We start from the raw sequence: 26771 nt of genomic DNA, 5'->3' as shown, positions 1-26771 counted from the left end.
TCTCTCTCTCCATGGAGACGAAGTGACAGCGCAGCCGCAGACCCTCCACCGCTGCACTGCAGCTGTCACACGATGTACTGTTCAGCCCAGTCTGCAGACACACACCAACCTCCACACACAAACATATGGCTGAGGAGGTCGGATGAGGACAAGGGAAAGCAACAGCTACTTTTAGCACTAGCAGCTATTGAATACAAAGACCAGGGAGCCGGCGGATAAAAATGCCAGTGTATTATTTTACATATCTTCTGTATGCAACCGTATTATTTTACATAGATTATTATCTTTGATATATTACCTTTATATACATTTCTATGTTAGTGCATGCATTACTAGAATACATTTATTCCTACTTATACATATATATGCCTTAATGTAGACAGAACGCCGTTTCACTGAAAAAAAAGTATTTGTTGAGTCAATATGAAATGACTTTGTACTGTAGCTCAAGGTCGTAAAACAGGTTATGTTTTGACTTACAGGTCTGCCTGGATGATTCGCGACCCATTCCTTTTCGCCAGTTTATATAGCAATGCATCTACATCGATCACTACACTTTTTCATTGAACAAAACCGATTTTCACGTTCTCACCTAATATGAAAGTTCACGTGGGTCTAAACTAAGACATTTCAACTAATCCTCACTCCAGATGAAACTTTACTCCAAGTATAAAGTGCATAATAGACTGACCGTCTCTCTGTGAGCATTTGTCTAAAGCAGCCATCCATAATAAGCCTGCCTGCTGCGTCCAGTGATGGCTGAGTATTGTTGCTGTGCTTTGTGTGATAACATGTGAGGAGGCTGATGGAAATCGGTTTGAGTCGTGCAGTGAGTCAGCTGCCTTGAGACAGTTTTCTTCACGCTCGCATCAGCGGACAATGGAGTTGTGGTATTATCTTTGACAATGGACATAAAGGCTGAATCTGGTTAATATTCTGAAGACTGCTGAAAGCTACATAATGGTACAAGTGACAGTGCATTTTGCAAGTGAAACCAGTGGTCTTTGTGGGACTAATACAAATATTAATCCTAGCATGTTTCATCACGTCCTTCCCTTTGACAAATCATTTTCTTTAAAAAAAAAAGTAATGTTAGGTATAGCTTATTCAAAATGAAAATTCTTTTACTTGCTTTCATATTGAGTTCATAACCCGTACATGGACCACTGCTGTCTCTATTGATTTTGTTAAATGGAAAAGAAGGTTTGGGAATGACTAGCCCGAACGCAAATCGCAAATATTTTATGAGGCTGCTAATTCGAATGACCACACTACAAATGCATACGATTTTTACAAAATTGTAAGTATTTTACAAGTTGCTGATTCATATCCATTTAAACGAATGACCAAATTGTCCACCTCGTGAAATACTTATGAATTAGTTGTAATATAGCATTGAAATGACATGGAGGTAAGCAAATTTTGACAGAACTTTCATTTCTATTTTGGTTTAACAATTTTCTATTTAATGCTGCTCAGAGTTGGAATGAATGCATTTACGCTGCAAATACGACTGTTTACTTACAATAATTTGATGATATTTTGTTGAGTGTGTTATTATTGTGCTGATATCTCGAGGACTACCACAGACAGCTGACTCCTAAAGTTTTTCATATTCTTCATATTCTGTTTGGAGGTCAGTTCATACTGATAAAAAATGAATATTTTTCAATAAGTATTTATCAGCATGTCACTGTTAATAAGTGAGTCATGAAGATCGAATACAATTATTTAAACGGTTGATTCATTCAGGAAGGAAACACTTTAACTGTTGTAAAAAAAAAAAATCATGATCATTGTTGGAGAAATAAATGGCACTTTACGTTTTCATACTGATTAACTATATGAAATTATATTTAAACTCGTAACTGGATGCTTTGTATAATAACTTTGTATGTGCCATTGTGACCTCACACTGGCCAGGCAACATCAATTTGATAACATCTACTGGTCAAGAGTAATAAGCTATTAATTAACCTTCAATTATGAAATTTCCAAAAATGCTAATAACTTTTGATTGCATTAGCCTATAGTAATGAAACTCAAAATATTCCTTGGGTCATGTCGACAACATCCATACCAATTATTCCATAGTAAGATAAACTTCCTGTTCACCATTTTGACTGATGTTGAAAACCTGCTTTTCCAAATTCCTTCTCAACTGCTGGTCTGATTTACATTAAAACCGAGATGTGTGTGGTATTGTTACCTAACACAGAACACCAATATAATTTTACAGCACCACCTGTTTGTCAAAAGTGATAAGCCGTTTAATCATATTGCAAGAGGTTGTATTTATGATTTATGATTTCTATTACAATTATCCTAAAATGTCTTGAATTACTCACTGCCAAGCAGTGCAATGCTTAGCTCTTCATTGTGCCGCTGGAAGTGCTTGCTGATTGCAGCTATATTTATGCTTAGTACAGTTTTTTTTTTTTGTCTCATAACACCATGTCTGCATTTATGTTTGGAGAAACAACAAACAATAAGTACTATAAGCACTTTGCTGTTCAAAACTTGCGTTTGAATAGTAAGTAGCAGGTTCTTTTAATAGGAAAACTTACTTGTGAGTCAGAAGCACCAGTCTGTCCTTGCAGAGCTGGACTTGATTGACTTTATAGTCTCTGTGTAAAGCCAGCAAAGGCTGCTTTGCAGGTTTTAGGAATCAGTCCTCCGTAAATGCGCTGAACACACTCTAAAATTTACGTTAAACTGTTCTGGAACAGGGTTGTGAACACAACTTAACCACTGATTTTCCGATTTCTAGTTGTGTACTCATTTAGAAGCACAAACAAAGTAGTTTCACATTCACAACAACAAACAGCGCCTCCAGAACATTACAGTAAGAATAATAGTTCCCACTTCTTTCTTTGCGTAAACATTTGGGTGGTGTCATGAAAATAAACCCACTCTGTGATGTAGAAAAATGGGGGAGTGTTTAAACGAGATGTTTTAGGGAGGTGTGGACAAGACATAGCTTTTATAAAGAATATCTCTTTGGTTTTGAGACTTTAGTCTTTGCAACTTTAGGGATCTTATCTATGCACCAACAGCTTGTAACACTCCAAAAAGAAAGGAAAACGTGAAATCGCATTATATGACCCCTTTAACTAATCTGTGTAACAATGTCTTTTATAGCGATGCAAACTTACAGAAAGTGCTTTTCTTCCCAGTACCCAAAACTCCTCTCGTATTTGTCTTTCCTCACGTGTGCTTCATTGGAAATTGCAGAAACATGTCCATATGGTGAGCTTTAAAAAGCTGCCCAGCTCTCATTAGTCACAAGTAGCCCATGTATAAATCTCCTCATGAAGTGCTGGCAAACAGCCCCTACCAGTGCACTATGTTGAGGTGTCACCTGCTCACCAATGACTCAAACTAATAAAACACCAGCCACAACTGAGCACGAGATTAAAGGAGAACTTCATCTCATTTTATCACTGTAACTGAGGAAGGAATAAACTGTGTGGTAAATGGATGGTTATGGGAAAATCTACAATTAACCCTTTGCAAAAACGTAATTACTGTTGCTACGTTCAACAAGCCATGCCCCTCTCACATTACACATCATGTTTGCATCCAGTGGAAAATACATCACAGAGCAAAGAAGAAACTGACAACACGCCAACAGAAAAGACAAAGCAAGTAACTAAAAAAGTCTTAGCTTTCTAATTGTGTCATATTTGTAAAGAAATTCAAACAGTAAATACCATTTTATGGCTCTTTAATATGTTGTGACATCACTGTGTTGCCTCAGTGAAAGCGGCACTTGTACAGCTCGTCTTTTATTTACTTAAAGCTTGACATAAACATGAAAGAACATCAGAAGGTACTTTATTTCAATCATGAAAATATGTGAGTGATCACCATTTTTTAAGTTTAATGTAGGGCTGGGTGATATATAGCATGGGATTATCATGCGCATCTCGTCAGTAAATCCGGTTCTTTGTTTAGCGTAAATCTCCCTCACCTGTTTTCAAATAGAGCAGAAGTTAATCCACAGAGCTGTAGATTACTGACAAGCTATGCAATATTGGGTTCAGTATCGCAAATGAATCACCTGCAAACCTTAAAACATTAACCTGACCAGGACTTTGCATATAATTGTAATATAATGTGGCATTGTAAAATGGCCACAGTGTATGATTGCAGTGACATTTTTCACCTTTTGGTCACCTTTTGGCCATTTTACAAGTTTACAAGCCGTAAACTTACTGACATAATCAGTTTCAAAATAGTCAACTACCTTTAAATTTAAAGAAAATATGAATTGTGAAATAACTTTTGAATTAAAAAAATTATTTTGGTAATGACACCTGCATGTAAAAACATGTAAAAACAAAAGCTAATATTATTTGTGATCTTTAAATGGTAACTCTATTGAATGAGCTACCCTGTCACTTCTTATTTCCATCATAATCAAATAAAAAAAATGTTTCTTTGGGAGAATAAAATGAATGCTGCTGTGATGGTTATTGAGGTTGATCATTCTTTGTTATTTAAAAATAATTTGTATTCTTAAATGCCAAAATGAACTCAAAATATGAATTTACATTACGTTTTTAATGATCTTAAACTTAAAGTTTATAATGAACTTATCCTCTAAAATCAATATTTTCATTTAAACAAATGTACCCCAATCAAAACAAATCACTCATAAACAATGGAAATATCCTCTCTTACAGAAAAGCATGACTCTATGTTTGGATATATCCCTAAAGTCACACACACAATTAACCCCAGACGCCAGGAAAAGTCAGGCTGAGCAAGAGGCGAGAATCCTAATCCCCTCTGAAAGGCACCCAGAAGCAATAAAATTATGTATTTATTGAGTGAATAGAGTTCTTAACTCAATAACCCACTGGAGCCTGTTAATATGCATAGTTAATATGGAGTGTAATAAAGTGTTTTCTCTTAACCAGTTCACAGTGGTCAAATAAAAGCATAATTCCGGACATTAAATTAGTAAACTTGTTGCTAATGCTGCCCTCACCCTACGCAATCAGTCTTGCATATAATACAAAGTATTATGCATTTCTGCATACACAACAACAAAAATATGCATCAAAACATCTCGGAGCGGACAGTTTTACTCAACAAGATTTCCTCCATCAGGAGGGAAGTGTGTGTGAACACAGGAAGACTAACTGGTGGTTAGTTTTACACTCAGATAACAAGGAAAAAACAGGCAGAACCGACAAAGACCATCAAGGACAATTCAACAGATGGCCCTTCCTTCTGCAATTACAAATATAACTAAAAGGCAGTTGCCTGATCACTGTGTTATGACTTTATTTAAGCTATGATGATTCCCATCACACACTAAAACCTGTTCAGCTCTTGGGGAAGGATTAACTTGAGTGAATAGTGTAAGAACACCTGGGACTCCTCAAAAGAAACTGAACGATTCAATCCATTGGCTTGCTCGGAGGGCTGACATTGAAATTTAAATCACTATTCAACTGTAAAGTCATGAGGGCTGTGAAGAAATTTTCCAGTACTACCATACTCCTCCATGGCAACTAATGTGGTAGTGTAAAATGCTTTAAGACTTCCTATTTTCAGTGCTGACAGACATTAATCTTAGGCTCGCTTGGATGTGATGAAACATTTTGAGATACTGAATGCTGCGTGTTGCTCTTAAACAAGTTTCTCCATGTTTGGTCTACCTTATAAAGTAGTCTAGTTACAACGGAAAGCCCATTTTTACTCATTTATATTTCTCAAGGTGACTTTTTTGCTTTGAAATGCTGCTTTATATATTAGAATACTTTTATATAAGCTATAGTGTAATAAAAATCAGATTTATAATATTGAGAGAGCACAATTTTTATATTTTGGTTCATGCCAGGTAGCACCAAATGCAGCCTGCTTGGCAAACTAAATACACAAAGAGAGAAGCACTTATCTTTTTTTAATCTTTTGCAAATGTGTACTCAAATGAGTATAGGCTGAATGAAAACGCCTTTGGTCCTTGCGCACAGAGGTGGCTAATGGTATCAGATGTTCTGGGCTTGGATTTCTGTTGTTTGGGGTCGTGATAGAAGCATTACAAGGTGTTGAGGATGATCGGAGATCACATCACACTGGTCAGGGAGAAAGAAATGATGCAGAGGCATTCACTCCTACTGACATTTCACGATTCTTTTGCTCACTTTTTTACACTTCAGCCTCCTACCAGCTGTACCCGCTTGCCTGGCTCACCAACACTATCACCAGCTCCTGCCAATAATCCTACACGGGCACAGCATTACAGCCCCTGCCCACAGGCTCCAGGAAAAACTTTTCGCTGGAGATTTAACTACATCAATATAACATTAACATCATCCTACCTTATTCTAAACAGTTCCAGTTCTCAAAATCTCACTGCATGGGCCATGTTTTAAGCACACAGCTGCGATCACACAGTGAGCACATTCATTAAAAGGGCTACAAAAAAGAAAATGACATAAACTTAAACTGTTTTAGTATGAATATGTTGATTTAGACGGTATGCTACTGTTTTTTTCTTAAAGATTTCACTATAGTTGTAATTTAATTAGTGAATTAACAGTTGATTACTGGTACATATACAAAATACAAAACAATGAAAACTATAGACGTGGGCCCTCTATTTATAGGTATATCAACTAGCACCCAGTTTTTCCTTGATCTCAAGTGCAATACCTGCAGTGTTTTTCTTGGACTGGTGAAACAAGTTTGTTTTGTGCATCCCAAGTTGCAGTCTGGACTAAAGGTCCTGTTACCCTCTTTCTTCCCATTGCTTCATGTCTCCTCTACCACTATCAACTACACTATAAAAGACGATGCAACATTTAAACGTTTATCTTAAAGCTGCATTCCTAACTTTGTTTTGGTTAAATTGTACAAAACCTATTTTTAAGCAAGTACATAACCAGCAGTGTTCAAAACTAACTCCTTGCCTTAGCCCTATTCACACTGGTTAGATTATAATAAAGTTTTCTAATTTGAGCGGTACAGGTAGGTTTTCACAGGAAATTCCAGCATGCTGCTTTGTCATTATGTCGCACCTGTAAACATATGTGAGGATGCTCCAGGTGCAGGATGGTTTAGGCTCCTCCTCACAGCTGGAATACATAAATCCATAATTTTGATGGTGGATTGCCAAAAAGGATTGTGTGTTTATGAAACGCAAGTGACTGAAATTAGATTATATTCCAGGTTTAAATGTGCATCTGATTACATATATCTTTACACGGGATTACATGTTTAAAGAGAACCAGTTCTGAGGAAGACTTATCTGTTAAAATTATTTGTTTACATGAAATTCAAATTATATGACAATTAAAGAGAAAAAAACCTGAAATTAAAATCTACATGAACAATTTGAGAACAAAGTATTAATATTGTAATGCTTTCTTTCCTCAGTTGGTCAGAACAAAAGTGTCAATCTTGTTATTTACTAGTTGAGATGACAATATCCGGTGAAAATCCTTATTTGGGCCATACTTACAAAACGTAAGCTAGAATCTATCATTCCAAAGTACAGTGAATATCCACACTGGTGAAAAACATTAGACGTATGTACAGTTAAAAAAACGATTACACAAATAACTGCAATTGCAGGTTTCAAACTAAGATGGCGACAAAGAGGCTAAATTTACGGACTGCAGCTTTAATTTTTGCTGTTGACATTACTCATTTTGTTACCTAACAGTTACTTAAAGCACAAAGGCAAGATGCCAAAACAAATAAACACATAAATAAAAATTAAAAAAGTCAATCCAGCACATCACCAGAGGGACTTGTCAAAAATAATTCATTGTGACATGCAGCTGCATCTGGGCTGGAGGATGAATGACGGAAATTGCCAACTCGAGGGTAGAATCGATTACTGTTTACATGACCACCTTGAATTCATTAAAGCCTCCCAAATTAGAGAAACTCATTGGTGCAACACCTCTTCCTATTCCTTCCCAATGCCAGTCACTCATCTTCATATATAGCATATTTCCTATGAAAGAACACCACAGAATTATTTCATTATTATCTGAACAATGATTATTTTTGTTTAAACAAGGCCGTCCTTTTATCATTTTTACCATGAGTAAGGATGTTATGCCTATTCACTCCACTCATCTGTAGTAAAATCACTGTAACGCATTATCTCTCGTGGCCTATTGCTTTAAAAAGCCTATTCATTTTATTAACTGCCTAACAATTCACATTGTAATAATCCTGAGGCATAAGTTCGATTGCTGTGTATTTTCTTCTGAAGTCCTTTATTAAATAATTAAGCGCCAGTCACACGTGGCTTAGAGATTTTAAACAGAAATTTAATAAAAGGATAACAGCTTTTTTGACAATCCATGTGCCAGTCTATTTGACATGTTTTGTTTTTTGTGATCACAAAAACAATGTCAAAGCCAGAGATTTTGCTGCCCAAGCTGTCGAGATGATGACTAACCTGAGAAACTGCTAAAAATACATCCAGTACTCATATCTGAACATCTGAAAGGTTGTAAAAACATAATATGTGCGCACCACTGATGATGCTTTAAAAACCCATGTCTTTAAAGCTATGACTGTAATTGGAGATTTGGAAAATTTAACAATAAATGTTGACAGTCACCATTCATGATGCATCATGAACCAGAGGCTCATTGAAAATAGGCCAAAAGGGCAGATGCTCTTGACTTAGATGTCAAGGTGATGCATGCTGATATCATGGCAACCATATCAGCTTAGCTCTGTGGTTAATCAAGTAGTGTTTGGCAAATGCTCTGGAAAAGCAATAAAAGATAAAATATCATGGAAAAACATAAGTCAAACTAGAATAATAAAACACTCTATAGAAAAATCTAATTCCCAGACAGGTTTTATACAAACTTCTGAAGTCCTCAACTGTCATTCTTGTACTGAGGCAGAACTTGGTTCCTAATTAGAAGCCCTGGTGATGCTAGATCATTCAAATTTAATTGTAATTTCTTGTTTCCGACTGGGAAACTCAAGTTCCTATACATCCTTTGTGAAATATTGTGCCCCCAATTTTGATCACTTTCATGATTGAAAAAAAATTAATTATGATAAATTGAAAAAAGGTAGATTTTTATTATTCCTTTAGATGTCATTAAAGAAACATCTGTGAAGCTGTCTAAAGATATTTATCCTTACCGTAGTGGGCAATACTATATTTATTTCAATAGTAAAAATTAAAAGTCTTGGTTAAAACTTTCAAAGAGTTAAATTAAAATAACCTACTACTCCTTAACTACCTAATATTTCCCCAGCTTTGGTCTTCAGAGATGCTTCTTTGTGCAGTGTTGTTAACTTTGTTAACTCGACTCCCACTGGATATTCTGGACAGATTCAGCCCACTGAGAGCGGCCCAGTCATTTTCTTCACTCTGTGTTGATTGTGTGTGTGATCTGGCAATCTCAACAGTGCAAATGGTCATATGGGATGTCAATCCTGTGCTCCATCGTGTAAAATTCTCATACTCTCATCAGCTTTGCTCCACACACAGCCAAGTTTCTGTGGTACATCACTTCAGACTAATGCAGTACCATTACTCAGTGTATAAGAGAGGAAATGTGGAAGTTGTCATAGTTCCTTTTATTTTCAAATATGAACATGCACCGATTATGAAAGAGGTTTAGTCACATGCAACCACTGACACTGAAACTCTGTGTTTACTATGTCAACATGTTTTCATTCAGTGTTTTTAATATTTGTATTTGTGGAAAAAACTCTAAAAGGGGTTGGTACCTCTCTTTTCAGCAAGGGAAACAATTTCAGCACATGGGTTTTAGATATTATTTACGAGACGTTCATCCCAACTGATTTGCTGTAAGGTGACTGGGTGCCATCACTTAAGCTCACGGCCAAAGCAACCAGTTGGCAGACTCTACTGCTTAGATTTAAAAGCCATAATTTCAAGCCGTTTTCTTCCTTCACACTTTAGCCAAGAAAAACAAAGCCCTTAAAATAGAAAGATTATGTCTCACAAAAGGAGGGAGACAAATTTAGTCATTTCTAAAAGTGACACAGCATGTTATGATGTGACGGTGAGTTGCTACATCCTTACTTCTCAATGTTTGGAGAACAAAAAAAGCAACATGGTGGTCCTATTAATTTATTCAGAAAATAGCCAATTTAATTAGAACATCAGGACATGGAGTAGTAAAAAACATCTAGCGTTTAATGCAGATAATCTGTGAACTAAACTAGCAATATAAAGCATTTGTTGTAGACCGCAGCTTTAAAAATTAAGAACTTGAGGTTACCATCTTGAGAAGCCTACTCAATCCAAATAAACACTTCCTGGATAAGAGAAAGTCGTCACGGTTTTCTGAGAAGCTAGGTAGAGTTTTCCCAGTCAGGGTAATATATATTGTTTGCTTGTAACACTAAGCAGAGCCCAGGGGAAGATGGGCTGCTCTATCTACCTTTGAGATGGTAGAAACAAACCCTCCAGCTCCAGAAAAACCCATGATTTAAAACCTTCCGATTGGCATTTACTAACACCCCAACAAGTGATGTGGTCCAAACACTTCTTGAAAGTAAATCAGACATAAATTAAAGCCACTGTATTTTGAAGCGTTACCTCAGCATCCTGCCTGGCTTCGGCTCACTGTCAGATGTGATTAAAACCAGACCTGACTGAACCAACAGCCATCTTACCCTTCGTTTTCCTCTGATTTCCGTGGTTCTCGCCTGTGCCAAGCCAAGCAGCCCCCAGTGCCAATTACAAGCACAGGGCAGCAGCTCCATCTCTAAAAAAATGGGGAAAAAACTGCGAGCAATCGTCGATGAAACTTTCTGAACCGAAAGCTCATGGGGTGTCGTGTAGTAGGGAGCGTCACAGCTGGATGGCAGATGTGCTCAGCCAGCAAAATTAGTTTTGGTTTTGTATGAATATACCTTAGAATTAGGAACGGAACAAACATGATCACAAAGGCCTGGCGATGTTTAAACGAACATACATGAAGTAACAGAGTTCATTCCTTAGCAAAAGCTACGCTCTGAAAAGTAAACACACATCACTTTTAATTGTTATGACTATTCTACAGAGATGAAGGAGACGTGTTGCAGCACAGGCTGTGAGATGGTATGTGATCGTTTCTAGCCCAGGGGTCGTGTTGTTCACTAACACTAATTAAAGAAAGACGTAGCAAAAAAACCAAAGCGCAATACGTCAAAATGACAACTGATCGTACTGGATCACAAGTCACACAGTTGATATCTTTAAGTAATTATCAGTATGATAGATAAAGGTCTCGTTTACAAGTAAGAGCACATGTAAGTCTCAATCATACACACTATCAGGATTATCTAATCCAGTTTGGTAACACCAGTTTATCGTGTCGGTTAACTTTTGACTTGATATAGTAGGCGCGGACACAGGCTGATCCTGCTCTTCTTGTCAGTACAGCCTCTTTCCTCCACATACACCCAAAGAGACTTGATTTAACCTGCTCAGGAGGGAATGGAACAATGTAACAAAAACAGAACAACCCTTGAAACTATTTTAAAATCTCTTTTATAGTCCAATAACACAACTGATTTTAAAAGAAAAAAAAAGTATATTATAATAAAATAGCTGCACAAATTACTGCCTGTTTTAAGACATGCATTAAATAATGGTGCAAATGTTAGCAAATCGCATTGCAATCACATTGTATTGACATGCTACATGAGTTGACACGCTATGCGTAAATGATATTCTTGTTCTATTTTCCTGTCAAAATAACAGCGTTCAATTATTCAGCTAAAGAATTGGAACAAATGCACAAATGGCAATCTCACTGGTTGGCGCTCATCTATTATCATCCCTGTCTTGATTTCAGCAAATCAGTTTGAGTGAACACACACAATCTGATTAATATTCATGAATCCAGCAGTTTATTAATCCTTAGTGCATTTTATATTGTTCTTATTAGTAGAATTCATGTTGTTATTGTTATTATTATTATTATCATCATTATATTATTTTTCCCCATTTCGTTTTACAAAAAACACTGAACGACAAAAAAAAGCACCACCTTAAGGACTAAGTTCAATGTTTCTGTTTACATAATGAGTCTGTATTGTGTATGTTTATTATGGATATGTAAATACAAAAACATGCAAGTATATATTTCAGAAAGAAATGTATGTTTTTATATTAAATACATAAACACACACACACACACACATATATATATACACACACACACACACACACATCGTAAATTATATAACTGAAATGAATATATCTTAAGCGTCTACATTTCCTCTTGCACTCATTTCTACTTCACCTATCATGTGACACCCATTACGGGCAGATGGATGCACAAACAACAACCCTCTTATGTAGTTAATGACATAATTACAGATGGCCTTTCCCATCAACCCTTTATAGATAAAGATACACAATTGAAGTGCAATAGAAATTCAGCCCACAAACCACCTACTAACATCCAGACGCTGATGACAACCTGACTAAAGTCTGACTATAACTATAGCAGATGTGACCCTGGCTGAATGCTGGCCTAAATTTTAGGGAAATGACTGAAACGTTTACGAACCTCAGTCTTGTGTAATCCTGTCATCATCCCTGTTCGCTAACAGACAACTACTAAGAGACAGATGTTACAGTACAGGCTTAAACACTCGTAAGTGACAGCAATGATTATATAATATATAATTAGTGAAAGTGAAATAATTGTTACTTAACTCCCTTCCAAATTCAAAATATATTAGACCGATCAAAACTAGCAACTAGAAGCGTAACTGTCAAAAGTTATGATTGCTTACAACATAATTTTGCATTCGTCGGACAATCCATTCAAGCTATACTTTTCATACATTTAATTTTATCCAAGCATCTAACACTACTACAGTGAGTAAATTTGGATAATCGGCGCAATTGCAAACCTGTTTTTAACAAAGTCTAGCATAAATAAACAGGTAGTTCAGTCTTGGTCAGCACAATGACACAGTCATAAGACAAACTGTCAAACTACAAACTAATCAAACACATGTAACTAAATAGAGTAAACACTGTAACATAGAAACTTAATATTTGTAGAGTGCCATTCATTCTCTCTCACTCACAGACTTGCACACACATAGAAACATTAAGCCACGTGCAGTGCTCATGGTAAGTCATGTGACGGTTATGCCTGAAAACAGTGCTCATTTATTACTTTCATATTTTCTCAAACCAAATGTAGTCAGAAGACAGTAATAAGGGTAACTAAAAGTATGATCAGCAACTAATTCATACTCTTGTTTTTCTGGTTATCTACCTATTGCAGCTGAATCGGAAGTCTTACATTCACACACTGAAAATAATGGATTATAAGAAATTCATGTCTGCATTCTCTGCATCTAAAAATTTAGAGAAGTCATTCTGTTTCTTAACCAAACCATGTGAGCAGGACCATATTTAGCAATCCAAATGACGGACAAAAGTAATTCTGCTGCTGTGTGGTAGTTGTGGCAGAACAACCAGAAAGTTCTCACTGGAGAGAGATTCAGATGATCAAGGACCTTCAAAACAAAATTTAGCCTGTAGTTTAACTTGGGGATCTTTGGGAAAGATACGCAGAGCGGAAAGTTCCACAACTCTTTGAGGCGTTTCCTGATTACCTCTGTGATTGGGTGGAAGTTTTGCGTCAGCCAATTGATAGTTTTGCTCTGCAAACTATGAATTGACATCGCTGATGTCTAAACTGACGCATTTATCTGTGTTTTGTCACAAAGCTTCAAAATTAATTATAATAAAAGGCTTTTTTTTAACTCTAAAAATCAAGAAAAAGTTGATTACAACCTTTTCAATTGTTTACTAACCGTCTTTCAAGGACAAATCATTTTAGGTCAAGAGTCAGGTGCCTTACCTCTTTCGTACAGATCATGTGGGGCTTGTTCCTCAGCTCAACACATTTCCTGAGCTTACAGATCTGATGGCCAGTTTTTCGGTTCTGGCAACTCCTGCATTCCCCGCAGTTGATTTTGCGCAGGCAGGGTGTGCAAACACCGCAATGAATTCTCTTTTTCTTGTTTCTCCTCTCTTGAACTTGAAGCAAACGCAGTTGAATATCCTCGACTTGGAGAGGAGGGTTTCCTGACTCCCTGTGCTCCAGAATCGACTCGGAGTCGCTGTCAAACGAGGACTGGGTGCTTTCTGTGCTACTGGAGAGTGACGCCGTCGCCTCAGGCCCACGGCCCATTTCACAAAGAGCGCCGTTGTAAATAGTCATGCTCAGCGAGAGGAGGGAAAGCGCTCCCTCTTTCTTCATCGACATTTCAGCATCGTCAATTTCATATTTGGTGTCGATGTCTGCTGTGCTTTCAAGCTCATTTTTTTCCTTCTGGGGAGCATCTGCAGTGTTTTCAAGTGCTGGTGATTCATTGGAGGACTGAGTCTCAGATGCCTCCGTAGACTTTTCTGGAGTGGTTTGACAAGAATTGTCGTGTTGAACCTCCTCGATTTGACCTGAAACATACTTATCTGATTGTAAAGGGGAGGGAGTTGTTGGGCCTGAGGTATTATTGTTGTAGGCAAAGTCCACATTATTGACAGGGTCATGAGGGTCACGCTGCTCAACAAACGCAGAGTTCGGCTGCTCACTAGGAGCAGAGCAGCTTTCGTTTTCTACAGTTTCTGTGCCTGCTTTCATCGGCTCATCCTCTGTCTTGTCAGTGTTGTGAACAACAGCCTCTCTGTGATCCTCCGCAGTTTGCTCTAAGCTTATGTTAACGCTCTGTCCCTCTCCAGTGGGAATAACAGCACCCTTTTGTTGTCCATCACCATCAGGATCATGAACATCTGACCTTTCAGTATCAGTGTCCTGTTCCCTGACCCCCAGACCTCCCTTTTTCTTTGTAACCACTCTCCTGTAGGACTCAACTTCCCTCGGGCACGAGACACTATTGCGAGGTGACTTCCCTTTCCCATTACGTCTTGACAACAAGCCATTTTGGTTCAAAGAACCACGCGTTTGCCTGGATCCTTTAACGAGGACATTCTTGACTGTCCTCTTGCTGTTCTTGCTGACAGCAGTCCTCTGGGCTGTCTGTATCTTGTCTATGGCTTTCTTGACTTTGCCATTGGCTTTAAGATAGTTGACCGTTTGCCTCCTTGTCATGGAAGCTTTCACCCTCCTAACATTTTGCTTTTTGGATGCACAAGTTGACTTCTTGGGTGCTTTGGGAGTATGAGGCATAGCTGAAGCAAGTGAGGGTGAGGGAGGAGGAATTCAGGATAGTCGGCATGGGAAATGGTATAAAGATGACTCTGGGCAACAGTACTATTCAGATCTTTCATTTAATGATCCCTGTTTGGAGTAAGATCATGGACATATTCCCACTGATGACATGTATGGCTACCTGTGGAAAGGACATGTCATTATTGAATTATGTAGCATCTGATCATGTTTATTAAAGACACCTTAAAATTAGGGTTTCTGGCTTGTGGCCCATATCCGTGGTCTTTGAAGACATCTATATGCGAGGGAATTACTAAGATCTGACTAGATTCACTTCTAGCAGATTAGGACGCATCTGAAGATTCATCCTCATCTTTTTAAACAAGATTTTAAGACAAGAATGTCCCTCCTGATGGACAGACCAGCAAATAGATAATTGCGTTTCATGGCTGTGGTGTCAAATTAAGATCTCTGGGTGTTTTACCCAACTCACCAAGCTATAAGTTGGGCCATCAACTTCAAGCTAACGCGGTGTAATGTGAAGAATATAATTATATAACCAACCAGCTCACAGATAAGCATGATGTCTGCCATATCACTTAGTTTGATGACTGTGTGTGCAGGTGCAAAGTGTATTCCACACTATTTCAAACTTTGGGCAGTTTAATTCCTATAGTTCAGTCAGGGGAAAAAAAAATGCATAACGGATTATATTTTGAAATGTTGGTCCAGTAAAGAAAATATTATGCAGCCTATATATTATTCAGCGCACAACCACATTAGGGATAGTAGTGCCAAATTAAGACCATGGTTCTTCGTCCTTTTATTAAGAACAATTAAACTTCCTCTTTTTACATGTTTTTTTGGTTTGAGCTGTTTGTTTAGATGTGCATAAGTCTCCCACAAGTGATACAAGCGTTTTGGCACTCGTCTTGAGTGAAAAGTAAATACAAATCAGTCAAGGTATGTCCATTCTGTCAACTGGATCCAAGTTTATACAACGGCTGTCTCAAACCTTGCGAGCTCCCTACACACACAGCATTTTTGTGCGTCACATGCGCGTGCAAAATTGCGAGTCACGCGCCCCAAAAAATGCTGTCTAAGTAGGGAACTAACTAGGTTTTTGTGACAGCGGCTGACTAATCGCTTAACGTTCTCACGCGCTTATCTCTAACTAACAACGGTTTCAGTTTCTTCACGTCGCTCTACTAACTTCTAAACGCGACGCGAAGCAAACAATCAAACAAGGGGTCTTTCTCCGCGGGTCGCCGCATTGTTACGTACACTTTGAAGGGAGTTGAAATACTTTACATACCGGAGAGACAGATGCACTGTCTGAGGGCTAATAATATTCCCCGCCTGTACGACACGACAGATCCTTCGGCATTGCCTTTCGATGGATCTCCCCTAGGCTCGCGTCAATAGCGTCTTCGCGACGAACTGTAACACTGACATGCTGCCAGAGAGACTAAAGCACCTGATAAAAGGCAAATCCGTCTTATGTCAATCCATTCACGGCAGCCCTCAGCCAGACTCGACCTACACTCTCCAGTCAACTTCAGGATATTTAATGGACGTCGGCGTGAGGCGGCGGGAAACCCCGGACTGGATCGCTGTTCTCCGGAGAGCCAATCTCTGCAGAAATCATTATACCCCTCGTATCGGTTTTTAGGCAGCTAACTCGCTGTTCAAGCTAACGGCTAGCACACCCCAAACGCGTGCTCCACGACTCGAGACGACGTCGGTTTCACTATGATTACCGTCATTTCTGCATTCACCAATCCAACTGAACCTTTGTCTGTGAATGAGCTCGCCTGAGCGTCTCTTTATCGGGCAAACAATACGACGAGTCTATCTCCAATACACCCATCAACAAAAACAATGATATTATTATGCAGTTATTATGTACAGACGATAAGTCATACGAATAGAACACGTTTAACAGTAAAAATGATCATCAATGTTATTTACTACTATTATAATATCTTATATTAATGCTTATATATAAATAATAATTATTATTACTATATACATCATATTATGAAAAGGTGTAATAGTTCACTCACCGTGATATCAATGCACAACAACATTAATAACAATAATTATTATTATTATTGCTGTTGATGTTCTATACTAGTTATTTAGTTAAGCAAATCATTAAAAAATATAATGAATAGAATATTTACAACTATATTTACAATTATATTTATCAATATAATCAGAAAGGTTATTATTTTTATTGTGAGGCAACTATTGTGTCTTATAATAATAACAACAACAATAATAATAACACATTATTACTATACTAATACATTATTATTATTATTATTATTATTATTATTATTATTATTATTATTATTATTATTATACTATATTATTCCGTTTTCATATGTAGACAATAACTCCTAAAATCAGATGAATGCAACCAACAACCAAAATTATTAACGATTAATTTCACATCAATATAATAATAATAATTATTAGTATTATTATTATAAACTCGCAATGCACAGTATTGATAAAAAAACTCATGCACTGTTTTAATTTCCTATATATATGTAATCACTGAATGTAATGTAGAGGAAGGTTTAAAAAAAAACTGGTCGGCTGGTTGACACGCAATTACGTGGTAATCCTGCGACGGGAAACGAATCAGTGAAGGACACGATATGGACGGAACTGCTGACAAACACGTGAAAACAGAATATTCCTGATCTCTGATTTGTGATTTGTAAGTACACCGTTTGAATACAAAGTGATAAAAACCAATGGATCAAACGTACAGCGAGTAGTTCGTCGTGGACGTAAAAGTTACGTTATTGACGCGGTTCAGACACGTTACAGTGTTTATAACAGGAAGAGCTGACAGCTTCACGATCACACAGGTCCATATAATTGTGCAACCGGTGACCTTGGTTTTTAGCTAGGATTTGCTATATCTGTTTCCAAGAATTCAGGTCAGAGCTGCTGAAATATGTTTGTGAATGATGCAAATGTTTCAGTGTAAACTGCATGTGGAATGAAATCTGTGTCTGGTGTGATATGATTGGTTGACGAACTGTATGAACCGCAGTAACTAAGAGAACAATATCGCTGTTGTGTATTGCCATGTCCTTGCGTTTGAAGTTTTGTTACTTTAGCCATGTTGCGAAAAAAGCAGACCAGAAATATACACTCTTAAGTGAGCAAAAGTTTTCTGCCATGTTTTCTGGACATTGACCGTGGTAGTTTTGGATTTCCTATACGGATGAAACCTGTATATGATTTGGTTTGTCTTTATAGTTTAGTGAACATTTGCCAGAGCCAAGCACTTGTAAAGCAATTCGTTTACAACGCTATCCAACTGTTTATGACTGATTTGTCCGGCCCATGGCACCGATCAGTTGAAGCAAAATAATACCAATGCACATGTTTGTTTACTCCATTCCAGAGTGTGCTGAAGACATGAATGCACTGCAGTCTTGATAGCAGCCATCATGACAACAGAGGCTGTGTCTTCTGGAAGTCGGGCTCAGATCCCAGCTCCTGTCCAGAAAGACTACTACTACTGGTTGCGCTCTTTTACGGCTGGAGGTATTTATATACAGTCTCTCTTGGATATCCTGTAGCATGCAAGTATGCATAAAATGGTAGTACAGGTTGTAAATGTTTTCTTTATTGTTAACAATTTTTTGATAAGCGTGTTCGTGTTTGAGTCTTTGACCAAAAAAAAAAAACGATTTACTGGAGCACATCAAATGTAGATGAATTTGTTTCTTCATCAAAACAAAATGAGAGTCCAGACAGCTGATAAAAACCAAAGCACAATAATGCACAAGTAATCCACATGACTCCAGTCAGTTGACAACACAAAGTGAAAAGCTGCATGTTTGCAATCTGTTTAAATGATCTTAACTGCAAACCATTGCTTCTGGTGATAATCCACAATAACGCTTCCTGTAATGAAGAAGTCCTCTTGAGTCAAAATCCACCTACATGTTTGTTTAGAACTTGTTCTATGCATATTTCTCTTCTGATTTAGACAAGGCCACTTTTTCACTGGAGAAAGCAATATTAAGAATAGAGGACTCTATTGTTTTAGCTGAAAGGAATACTTTGAAGTTAGAAACATCTTAATGAGGGATTTTACAAGCATCTTTTTGCTTCACAAGATGTTAATGGACTGGAGTTATGTAGATTACTGGTAGAGTTATTGTGATGTTTTAATCAGCTGTTTGAATTCTCATGTTGACGGCACCTATTCCCCCGCCGCTTTAATTTTTCCAAATATGTTAATTGTATGTTTGGCGCATCTTCCTTTTTGGGTGAACTTTTTTTTAATGGTCACAAGACATGCACAGAGGTGTAATGGTTTCTTTTAAATGATTTATTATGATTTGTTTTTAGTTTAAAATTATATATTTACTGATCATATATTTATCTATTTTATTTTTAAATGTAGGTGTTGCAGGATGCTGTGCCAAGTCCACCATAGCGCCTCTCGACAGAGTCAAAATTTTACTACAAGCTCAAAATCCTCATTACAAACACCTTGGTAAGTTGAACCCAAAATGTTTCAATGTTATAAAGATATCTTGGTGTTACTCGTGTATGTGCACCAAATGGTTGAACATGATTATTATTAAAGGAACACTCCATGTTTTTTGGAAATAGGCTCATTCTCCAGCTTCCTCAGAGTTAATAAGTTGAGTTTTACCTTTTTTGAATCCATTCTCCAATCTCAGCCAATCTCCAGGTCTGGCACTTTTAGCATAGATCATCAAATCCAATTAGACCAGTAGCATCATCAAAAATGACCAAAGAGTTTTGATATTTTCCCTATTTAAAACTTGACATGTCTGTAGTTATATCGTGTACTAAGACCGGCAGAAAATAAGATGATTGCAGTTGCAACTTTTAATTTTTCTTAGTCAATGAGATAACTACAAAAATGTTACATTTTAATTAGGACTTTTTATCAAGACTCTTTGGTAATTTTTTAGAGTTATGCTGAATAGGTTCCAAAACACTAAAAGTCAACTTATTAACTCTTGGAGAATGAACCCATTTCCATAAAAAGTGGAGTGTGCCTTTTTAAGATTATATATATTTTTTTCTTTCCTTTTTTTTCAGGAGTGTTTTCCACACTTAAGGCAGTGCCAAAAAAAGAGGGTTTCCTTGGACTGTACAAAGGAAATGGAGCCATGATGATCAGGATTTTCCCATATGGAGCCATTCAGTTTATGGCTTTTGATAACTACAAAAAGGTTAGTTTGTTTCATAGTCATTATGTACTAATGCCAGGCTTGGGGAATAACAAACTAAACATAGTGACATTCTGAACATAATATTTTTAGTAACGTGACCGTTGTGCAGTTGTTCAGAATATCATAGCTTTTCCAGTAATACTTCTGCTGTTCTTGTCACATTGTATTTTACAAGCAGCCATAAAAATAGGCAATAATCAGACACAATCTCCTAAACTGTCTTCTCAAGTGAAGCATTTAAGGGATTTGATTAATACGTGATTTACTTCATTCCCCCAGTTCAAAAAAAAGATTCACAGGTTTATTTGAGAATTTACACTGTTTTCCAGTTTTTATTAATGATGTTTAGCTATATACAAATTTCGGGAGGAGCACGCGCTGATAATTAACCCGGCTGACTTCTCGTTTCCAATCACGCAATTATCCAACCAGAGTAAGAGAAGTCTCCTACCAAATTCACACAAGCCTCTTACCTCGATATCTCGTTCATAGCATCCCTCTGCCACCCCAGTCTCCACTCCTCCTAGTTCTACTATTCCCTCTCGCTTTTCACGGACAAGAGGAAAAAACTCTGCACTCGGTAGTCTGCCAAGTTCTGAGCCCTCTCCCTGACAGCACGCCAAACACGCTTGCTTTTACTGTTACTATGATTAATTATATGTAAGTGCGAACTCGAGAAAGTGTATTTATTTTAAATTTATCTCTACAGATGAGATTGGGCAATATTACTCTATTATACTGAGTAAAATCAATGATTTTATCTTGGTTTTATCTATGGTTATATATTTAAAATTACTGCATACGTCACCTTACATCTACTAACTACTTTTTGTCAGTAGCTCCCTAAATTTCGAAGGGTTTTTTTGTACTAATGCCAAGAGCACACTCTATTTATATTATTTAATGCTTGTGGTAAGATGACTCTGATGTACTTTCAGTTCCTTAACACACGACTTGGAATATCTGGGCATATTCATCGGCTCATGGCAGGATCTATGGCAGGTTTGTGATAGATTTCCTTGACCCTCCTCCAAGATTTTTGTGACTTCATGATAAGCTCTACGTCTTTATCTGCATTGTACTCTTTCTGCAGGGATGACTGCAGTTATTTGCACCTATCCACTCGATGTTATCCGAGCTCGCTTGGCGTTTCAAGTGACAGGAGAGCATCGCTACACTGGCATACGAAACGCTTTTCAGACTATTTACCTCAAGGTATGAAGACAGGAAAGAAGATTAATTGAGAACCTTTCTGTGCTTCCGTTTTGCATGACAATGTTTTATTTTTAGGAAGGAGGAATCTCTGGATTCTACCGTGGTCTGACTCCCACAATCATTGGCATGGCTCCATATGCAGGTTATTTTCCTGTTTAATTTCTGTAATTTGTACAGTGTAATATGTGAAACTAAAATACACTTTACTCACTTTATATTATGTCCTCATGTCACTGTTTTTCTCTTTGTTCCAGGCTTTTCTTTTTTTACATTTGGTACATTGAAGACTCTGGGACTCACTCACTTCCCAGAGCTTCTAGGCAAGCCGTCTCTTGACAACCCTGATGTCCTTGTGCTGAAAACTCACGTCAATCTGATGTGTGGTGGAGTTGCTGGAGCAATTGCTCAAACTATATCGTATGTCTATTTTTTTTTTTAAACCCCTTGTTTATTCTTTATAGTTTGTAGTACAACCATTATTTAGCCACCCATCTCTCCATCCATCCATTTTCTACCACTTATCCGGGCCTGGGTTGCAGGGGCAGCAGTCTAATCAGGGCTGCCCAGACTTCCCTCTCCCCAGACACTTCCTCCAGCTCTTCCAGGGGGAACAATGAGGCGCTCCCAGGCCAGCTGAGAAACATAGTCCCTCCAGCGTGTCCTAGGTCTTCCCCAGGGCCTCCTCTCGGTAGGACATGCCCAGAACATCTCCATCGGGAGGCATCCGGGGACACCTCAGCTGGCCTCTCTCGATGTGGAGGTGCAGTGGGTCTTATTTGATCTCCTCACCCTATCTCGAAGGGAACAAAACTAATTTTGGCCGCTTGTATCCAGGATCTCATCCTTTCGGTCATAACCCAGAGTTCATGACCATAGGTGAGAGTAGGAATGTAGATCTACTGGTAAATCGAGTGCTTCGCCTTGTGCCTAGAAATCATGTCCATAAAAATATTGTATGCCGGCAATGCGAACCAAGCTCCTGCTCCAATCATACAGGGACCAGACAGCCCTTAGAAAAGGGCCTCTGTACCCCATACTCCTAGAGCACCCCCACAGGACACAGCGAGGGACCCGGTCGAATGCCTTCTCCAAATCTACAAAGCACATGTAGACTGGTTGGGCAAACTCCCATGAAGCCTCCAGTACCCTGCAGAGAGTATAGAGCTGGCCCAGTGTTCCACAACCAGGACCAAAGCCACATTGTTCCTCCTGTATACGAGGTTCGACTATCGGACGAATTCTCCTCTACAGTACCCTGGCATGGACTTTCCTGGGGAGGCTGAGGAGTGTGATTTCCACCTATAGATGGAGCACACGCTCCGGTCCTCCTTCTTAAAAAGAGGAACCACCGGTCTGCTAGTCCAGAGGTACTATCTCCCGTCTCCATGCAATGCTGGTTAGGTGTGTCAGCCAAGACAGCCCCACAACATTCAGAGGTACTCAGGGCGGAGCTTCTTAACTACCTCGGTGACTTCAGCCAGGGTGATGGCCAAGTCCTCCTCTGGGTCCCTGGCCTCTGCTTCCTCAGTGGAAGACGAGTTGGCAGGATTGAGGAGATCCTCAAGTATTCCTTCCACCGCCCAAAAATGTCTCCAGTCGAAGTCAGCAGATTCCCACCAGCACTGTATATAGTGTTGGCAGGGCACTGCTTCCTCCTCCAGAGGGCTCAGACAGTTTGCCAAAGACCTCTTCGAGGCCATCTGATAGTCCTTCTCCATGGCCTCACCAAACTCCTCCCAGACCCGAGTTTTAGCTTCCACAACCACCGGGCTGCAGTCTACTCGGCCCAAAAGTACCTATCAGCTGCCTTAGGAGTCCCATGAGCCAACCAGGCCCGATAGAACTCCTTCTTCAGCTTGACGGCATCCCTTACTTCCGTTGTCCACCACTGGGTTCGGGGTTGTCATCGACAGGCACAGGAGACTTTACAGCCACAGCTCTGAACGGCCGCATCAACAATGGAGGCAGAGAACATAGTCCACTCGGCCTCCCTTGGGATCATCAGGTGGTGATCAGTTGACAGCTCCGCCTCTCTCTTCACCCGAGTGTCCAAAAGATACGGCCAGAGGTCAGATGAAACAACCAAAAAGTCGATCATCGACCTCCCCCCTAGGGTGTCCGTTATGGACAAATCGCGACTAGCACAGAAGTCCAACAACAGAACACCATTCAGGTTCAGATAAGGCCCAATCACATGAGCGTTGAAGTCCCCTGGCAGAATAAGCAGAAGTCGGATCAGTTTGCTACATATATTAATTTGTGGTACTGTAAATAAATCTTTCTTGTCTCTCTAATTTTTCTGCACAGATATCCACTAGATGTTGCCCGGAGGAGAATGCAGTTAGGTGCATCACTGCCTGATTTTGATAAATGTTGGTGAGTACTGTATTATTAGTTTGATTATAAGTCTTTGTTACATCAGGGATTTACAATGGTGAAAAATGAGAACTAAATTATAAGAAAGGTTTTATTAATAAAAACAAGAAATAAGTATTAAAGTCTGACTGATATTTTTTTCATATGAAGTCAGATAAATAAACAATTAAATAAATGTCAGTTTAACATGTGTGAAAACCATGATACACTACCATTTAAAAGTTTAAAACAAGTTTTTAACCTGCAAGAATTCAGTATATTGATAAGTAACAGTAAAATCATGTAATCTTACAAAAGATTTGTGAATAAATTCTGCTGTTTTATATATATCTATATATACCCATAAAACAATTATATAAAATGACCAGAGGAGATCTAATTGCTATACATATATTTATAACAATTAGATCTCCTTTGCTTGTTAAACTTAAAATTCCCATTAAGTTTTGTCTGTGATTTAATTTGTTATTCTTCTGTTTTTCTTTCCTTTTTTTTCTCTTCTTGAGTAGCAGCCTCACAAAAACTCTTAAGCATGTATATTCTCAATATGGTGTCAAAAAAGGACTGTATCGTGGCCTGTCCCTCAACTACATCCGCTGTATACCCTCACAAGCTGTTGCCTTCACCACTTACGAGTTCATGAAGCAAGTTCTTCACCTAAACTAGAGCAATCAGTGGCTAAGCCTTAAAGAAATGAGTTGAAATGACCCCTGGTGACCTGTCTGCCATTCCAGAGATCAGTCATCTCAAATCTCAAATCCAGTTCTTACAAAACACCCACACAAACGGAGAACCTGTGGCTCTGCACAGCCCAGCAGCCATCACTATGGATACAGAAACAAAAGCTTGCTTTTCCGTTATGTGTAGATCAGAAACAACCGACACTGGAAATTCTATGGAAACTGCATCTGAAACTTGCCAGCAAGAAGCCATACCATTTCAGTTCGAACAATATGCCTTAATTTTTCACTCGTTTAAACAAAACACAAAATCGCAGTCGTTTGTACCTATGTGGACAGTTTCTGTAGGTATATCACAGTGCTTTTAACTATGACTCATGACGTCATTTTTTTATGTCAAATATGTATGTTGATTTTTCTTTGCTAAAATGAATTCATATGTAACTTTATATTTCAGCAAATCGGAGTCACCTCGAGTCTTATTGACTGATATTTGTCTCTTTTAGTTGCACCTGAATAATATAACTAGTGAAAGAGAGTGTACATAAATGTCTATGCAGTATTCAGTCGTGTTCGCATGCCGATGTTACTGTGGCTCCAGTTTATTATCCGATTGATGCAGGTTAATTCACAATCTCCAGTTTGGAAGAAAACAATCAAATGAGAATTCGTGTGCTGATGAATACATCACAGCTGATATGTATGTGAATCTTCACTGATTTGTGATGGGAACTACATGAGTCACTTGAATAGAAAATGTGCAAAAGATTTGTCAGACACATTCTCATAAATAATCTTGCCTCAGTTATTAATCTCATATTGGAGTAGAGCATGTTAAATACACTTTCACCAGGGCAGATTAAAATGAATTTTTTAATATATAATTGAGTTATTCACTTGTTTTGTATTGTATGGAAATGTGCTCCCTCGAAAGGTTGCCTCATTTTCTTTTCTGTTGTAATTGCTTGCTTTTTTTTTGTTGTTGCCATGTGGTGGCAGTGTTGCAGTGAAATCAAGTCCTTAAACCTCTTCAAATTTAGTTTTGAGTTTTCATGTTGATTGTTTAGCTGCATACGTTTCCAGAGATGAAGGAGAACGTTTGTGTGCGTGAGACTACGTTCAACAGCGATACAGTTTTACTACTGAGTGAATACGTTAGTGAAGGATTCATTGATTACATTTCAAGTTTATTTGCACTAAATGCCATCGAGCTAAATCACCAGAATGGGAGGTTTGTCTTAAACTGACCTTTGCTGATTCTTGAGAGCTGTGGAGAAAGTTCAACTTGCTGCTTTGGATAAATTGCCTGTTAAATCAGTATAATGAATGGATATCATGCCAGATTGAAGCGGTTAATAGGCACTGAACAAATTAACCATGAGGATGCCTGTTTTGTACATGTCGTTACTCATTTGTATGTATGCTTAGATGATCATTTACGAAATGTAAATGTTAAACCGGTATCTCTGAGTAAAAAAAAATAAAGGCTTTTTGTCTTGTGCTAGAGGTTATCCAGTTGGATTTCCCTAAAGTTCTCTCTATTTTGTTTGGAAATGCAGCAACTCCCACCTAGTGATTTATTTGCATTTATTTCCTCCTATGTTTGTAAGGTACTGTTGTTTGATAACGCCTTATTTGACTGGAAAATATGTGACAAACAGAACACTGGTCATAGTATATATAGTATATTAATATATATATAGAGCCCACTGACCAGTATCTATTTTAGGCCATTAATACACTTTATACTCGTTTACACTGCCGTTCAAAGGTTTAGGGTCAGCATGGGTTACAGTTTTTTTTTTTAAAGACACATTATCAATGATTGCTGAAAGAATTAATCATGGTTTTCACAAAAGCAAAACAGCATAATGGAATGACGTGAAACTGAAGGAGGAATGGCTGCTGAATTCAGCTTTGCACCACAGTAATAATTTACACTTGAAATATTAAAAAACGAAACAGCTGTTTTAGTGTATTAATATTTATATTGTAAATTGAACAATGCTGCATTTTGGATCAAATAAATGAGGCCTCAGTAAAAATAAAAATCAAACGTGTGTTTAATCATATAAATACATACATATAAATACATC

General features: G+C 38.0%; 2 protein-coding genes across 6 annotated transcripts in view; one reads left to right on the top strand and one right to left on the bottom strand.

Annotated features, from left to right (window-relative positions):
* The window catches only part of tet1 (tet methylcytosine dioxygenase 1), a 33681-nt gene extending 16646 nt beyond the window's left edge, over window positions 1-17035 (bottom strand). The window contains exons 1-2 of one of the 4 annotated variants that reach the window (XM_043255356.1): window positions 16474-17035; window positions 13848-15339 (exon numbers count right to left, since the gene is read on the bottom strand). In XM_043255356.1, coding sequence (XP_043111291.1) covers window positions 13848-15176 — 1329 coding nt within the window. In that variant the 5' untranslated portion in view covers window positions 15177-15339; window positions 16474-17035. The remainder of the gene's footprint in view (window positions 1-13847; window positions 15340-16473) is intronic. The other 3 variants (XM_043255357.1, XM_043255358.1, XM_043255361.1) reach the window with 3 other exon arrangements.
* Window positions 17036-17748: 713 nt separating this feature from the next.
* Window positions 17749-26186, top strand: slc25a16 (solute carrier family 25 member 16). 2 transcript variants are annotated; one of them, XM_043255362.1, is made up of 10 exons: window positions 17749-17889; window positions 18589-18731; window positions 19600-19692; window positions 20271-20404; window positions 21343-21406; window positions 21498-21619; window positions 21695-21761; window positions 21874-22036; window positions 23927-23995; window positions 24505-26186. In XM_043255362.1, exons 2-10 carry the CDS (start codon window positions 18635-18637, stop codon window positions 24659-24661), a joined length of 966 nt encoding a protein of 321 aa, XP_043111297.1. In that variant the 5' UTR covers window positions 17749-17889; window positions 18589-18634; the 3' UTR covers window positions 24662-26186. The 2 variants fall into 2 exon arrangements, with proteins under 2 accessions (XP_043111297.1, XP_043111298.1); XM_043255363.1 differs by lacking the exon at window positions 17749-17889 and adding an exon at window positions 17971-18115.
* Window positions 26187-26771: the final 585 nt, after the last annotated feature.

Source organism: Puntigrus tetrazona, chromosome 13 (genome assembly GCF_018831695.1).
Source record: "Puntigrus tetrazona isolate hp1 chromosome 13, ASM1883169v1, whole genome shotgun sequence".
NCBI lineage: Eukaryota > Metazoa > Chordata > Actinopteri > Cypriniformes > Cyprinidae > Puntigrus > Puntigrus tetrazona.
This window is presented reverse-complemented; position numbering and strand designations above follow the sequence as displayed.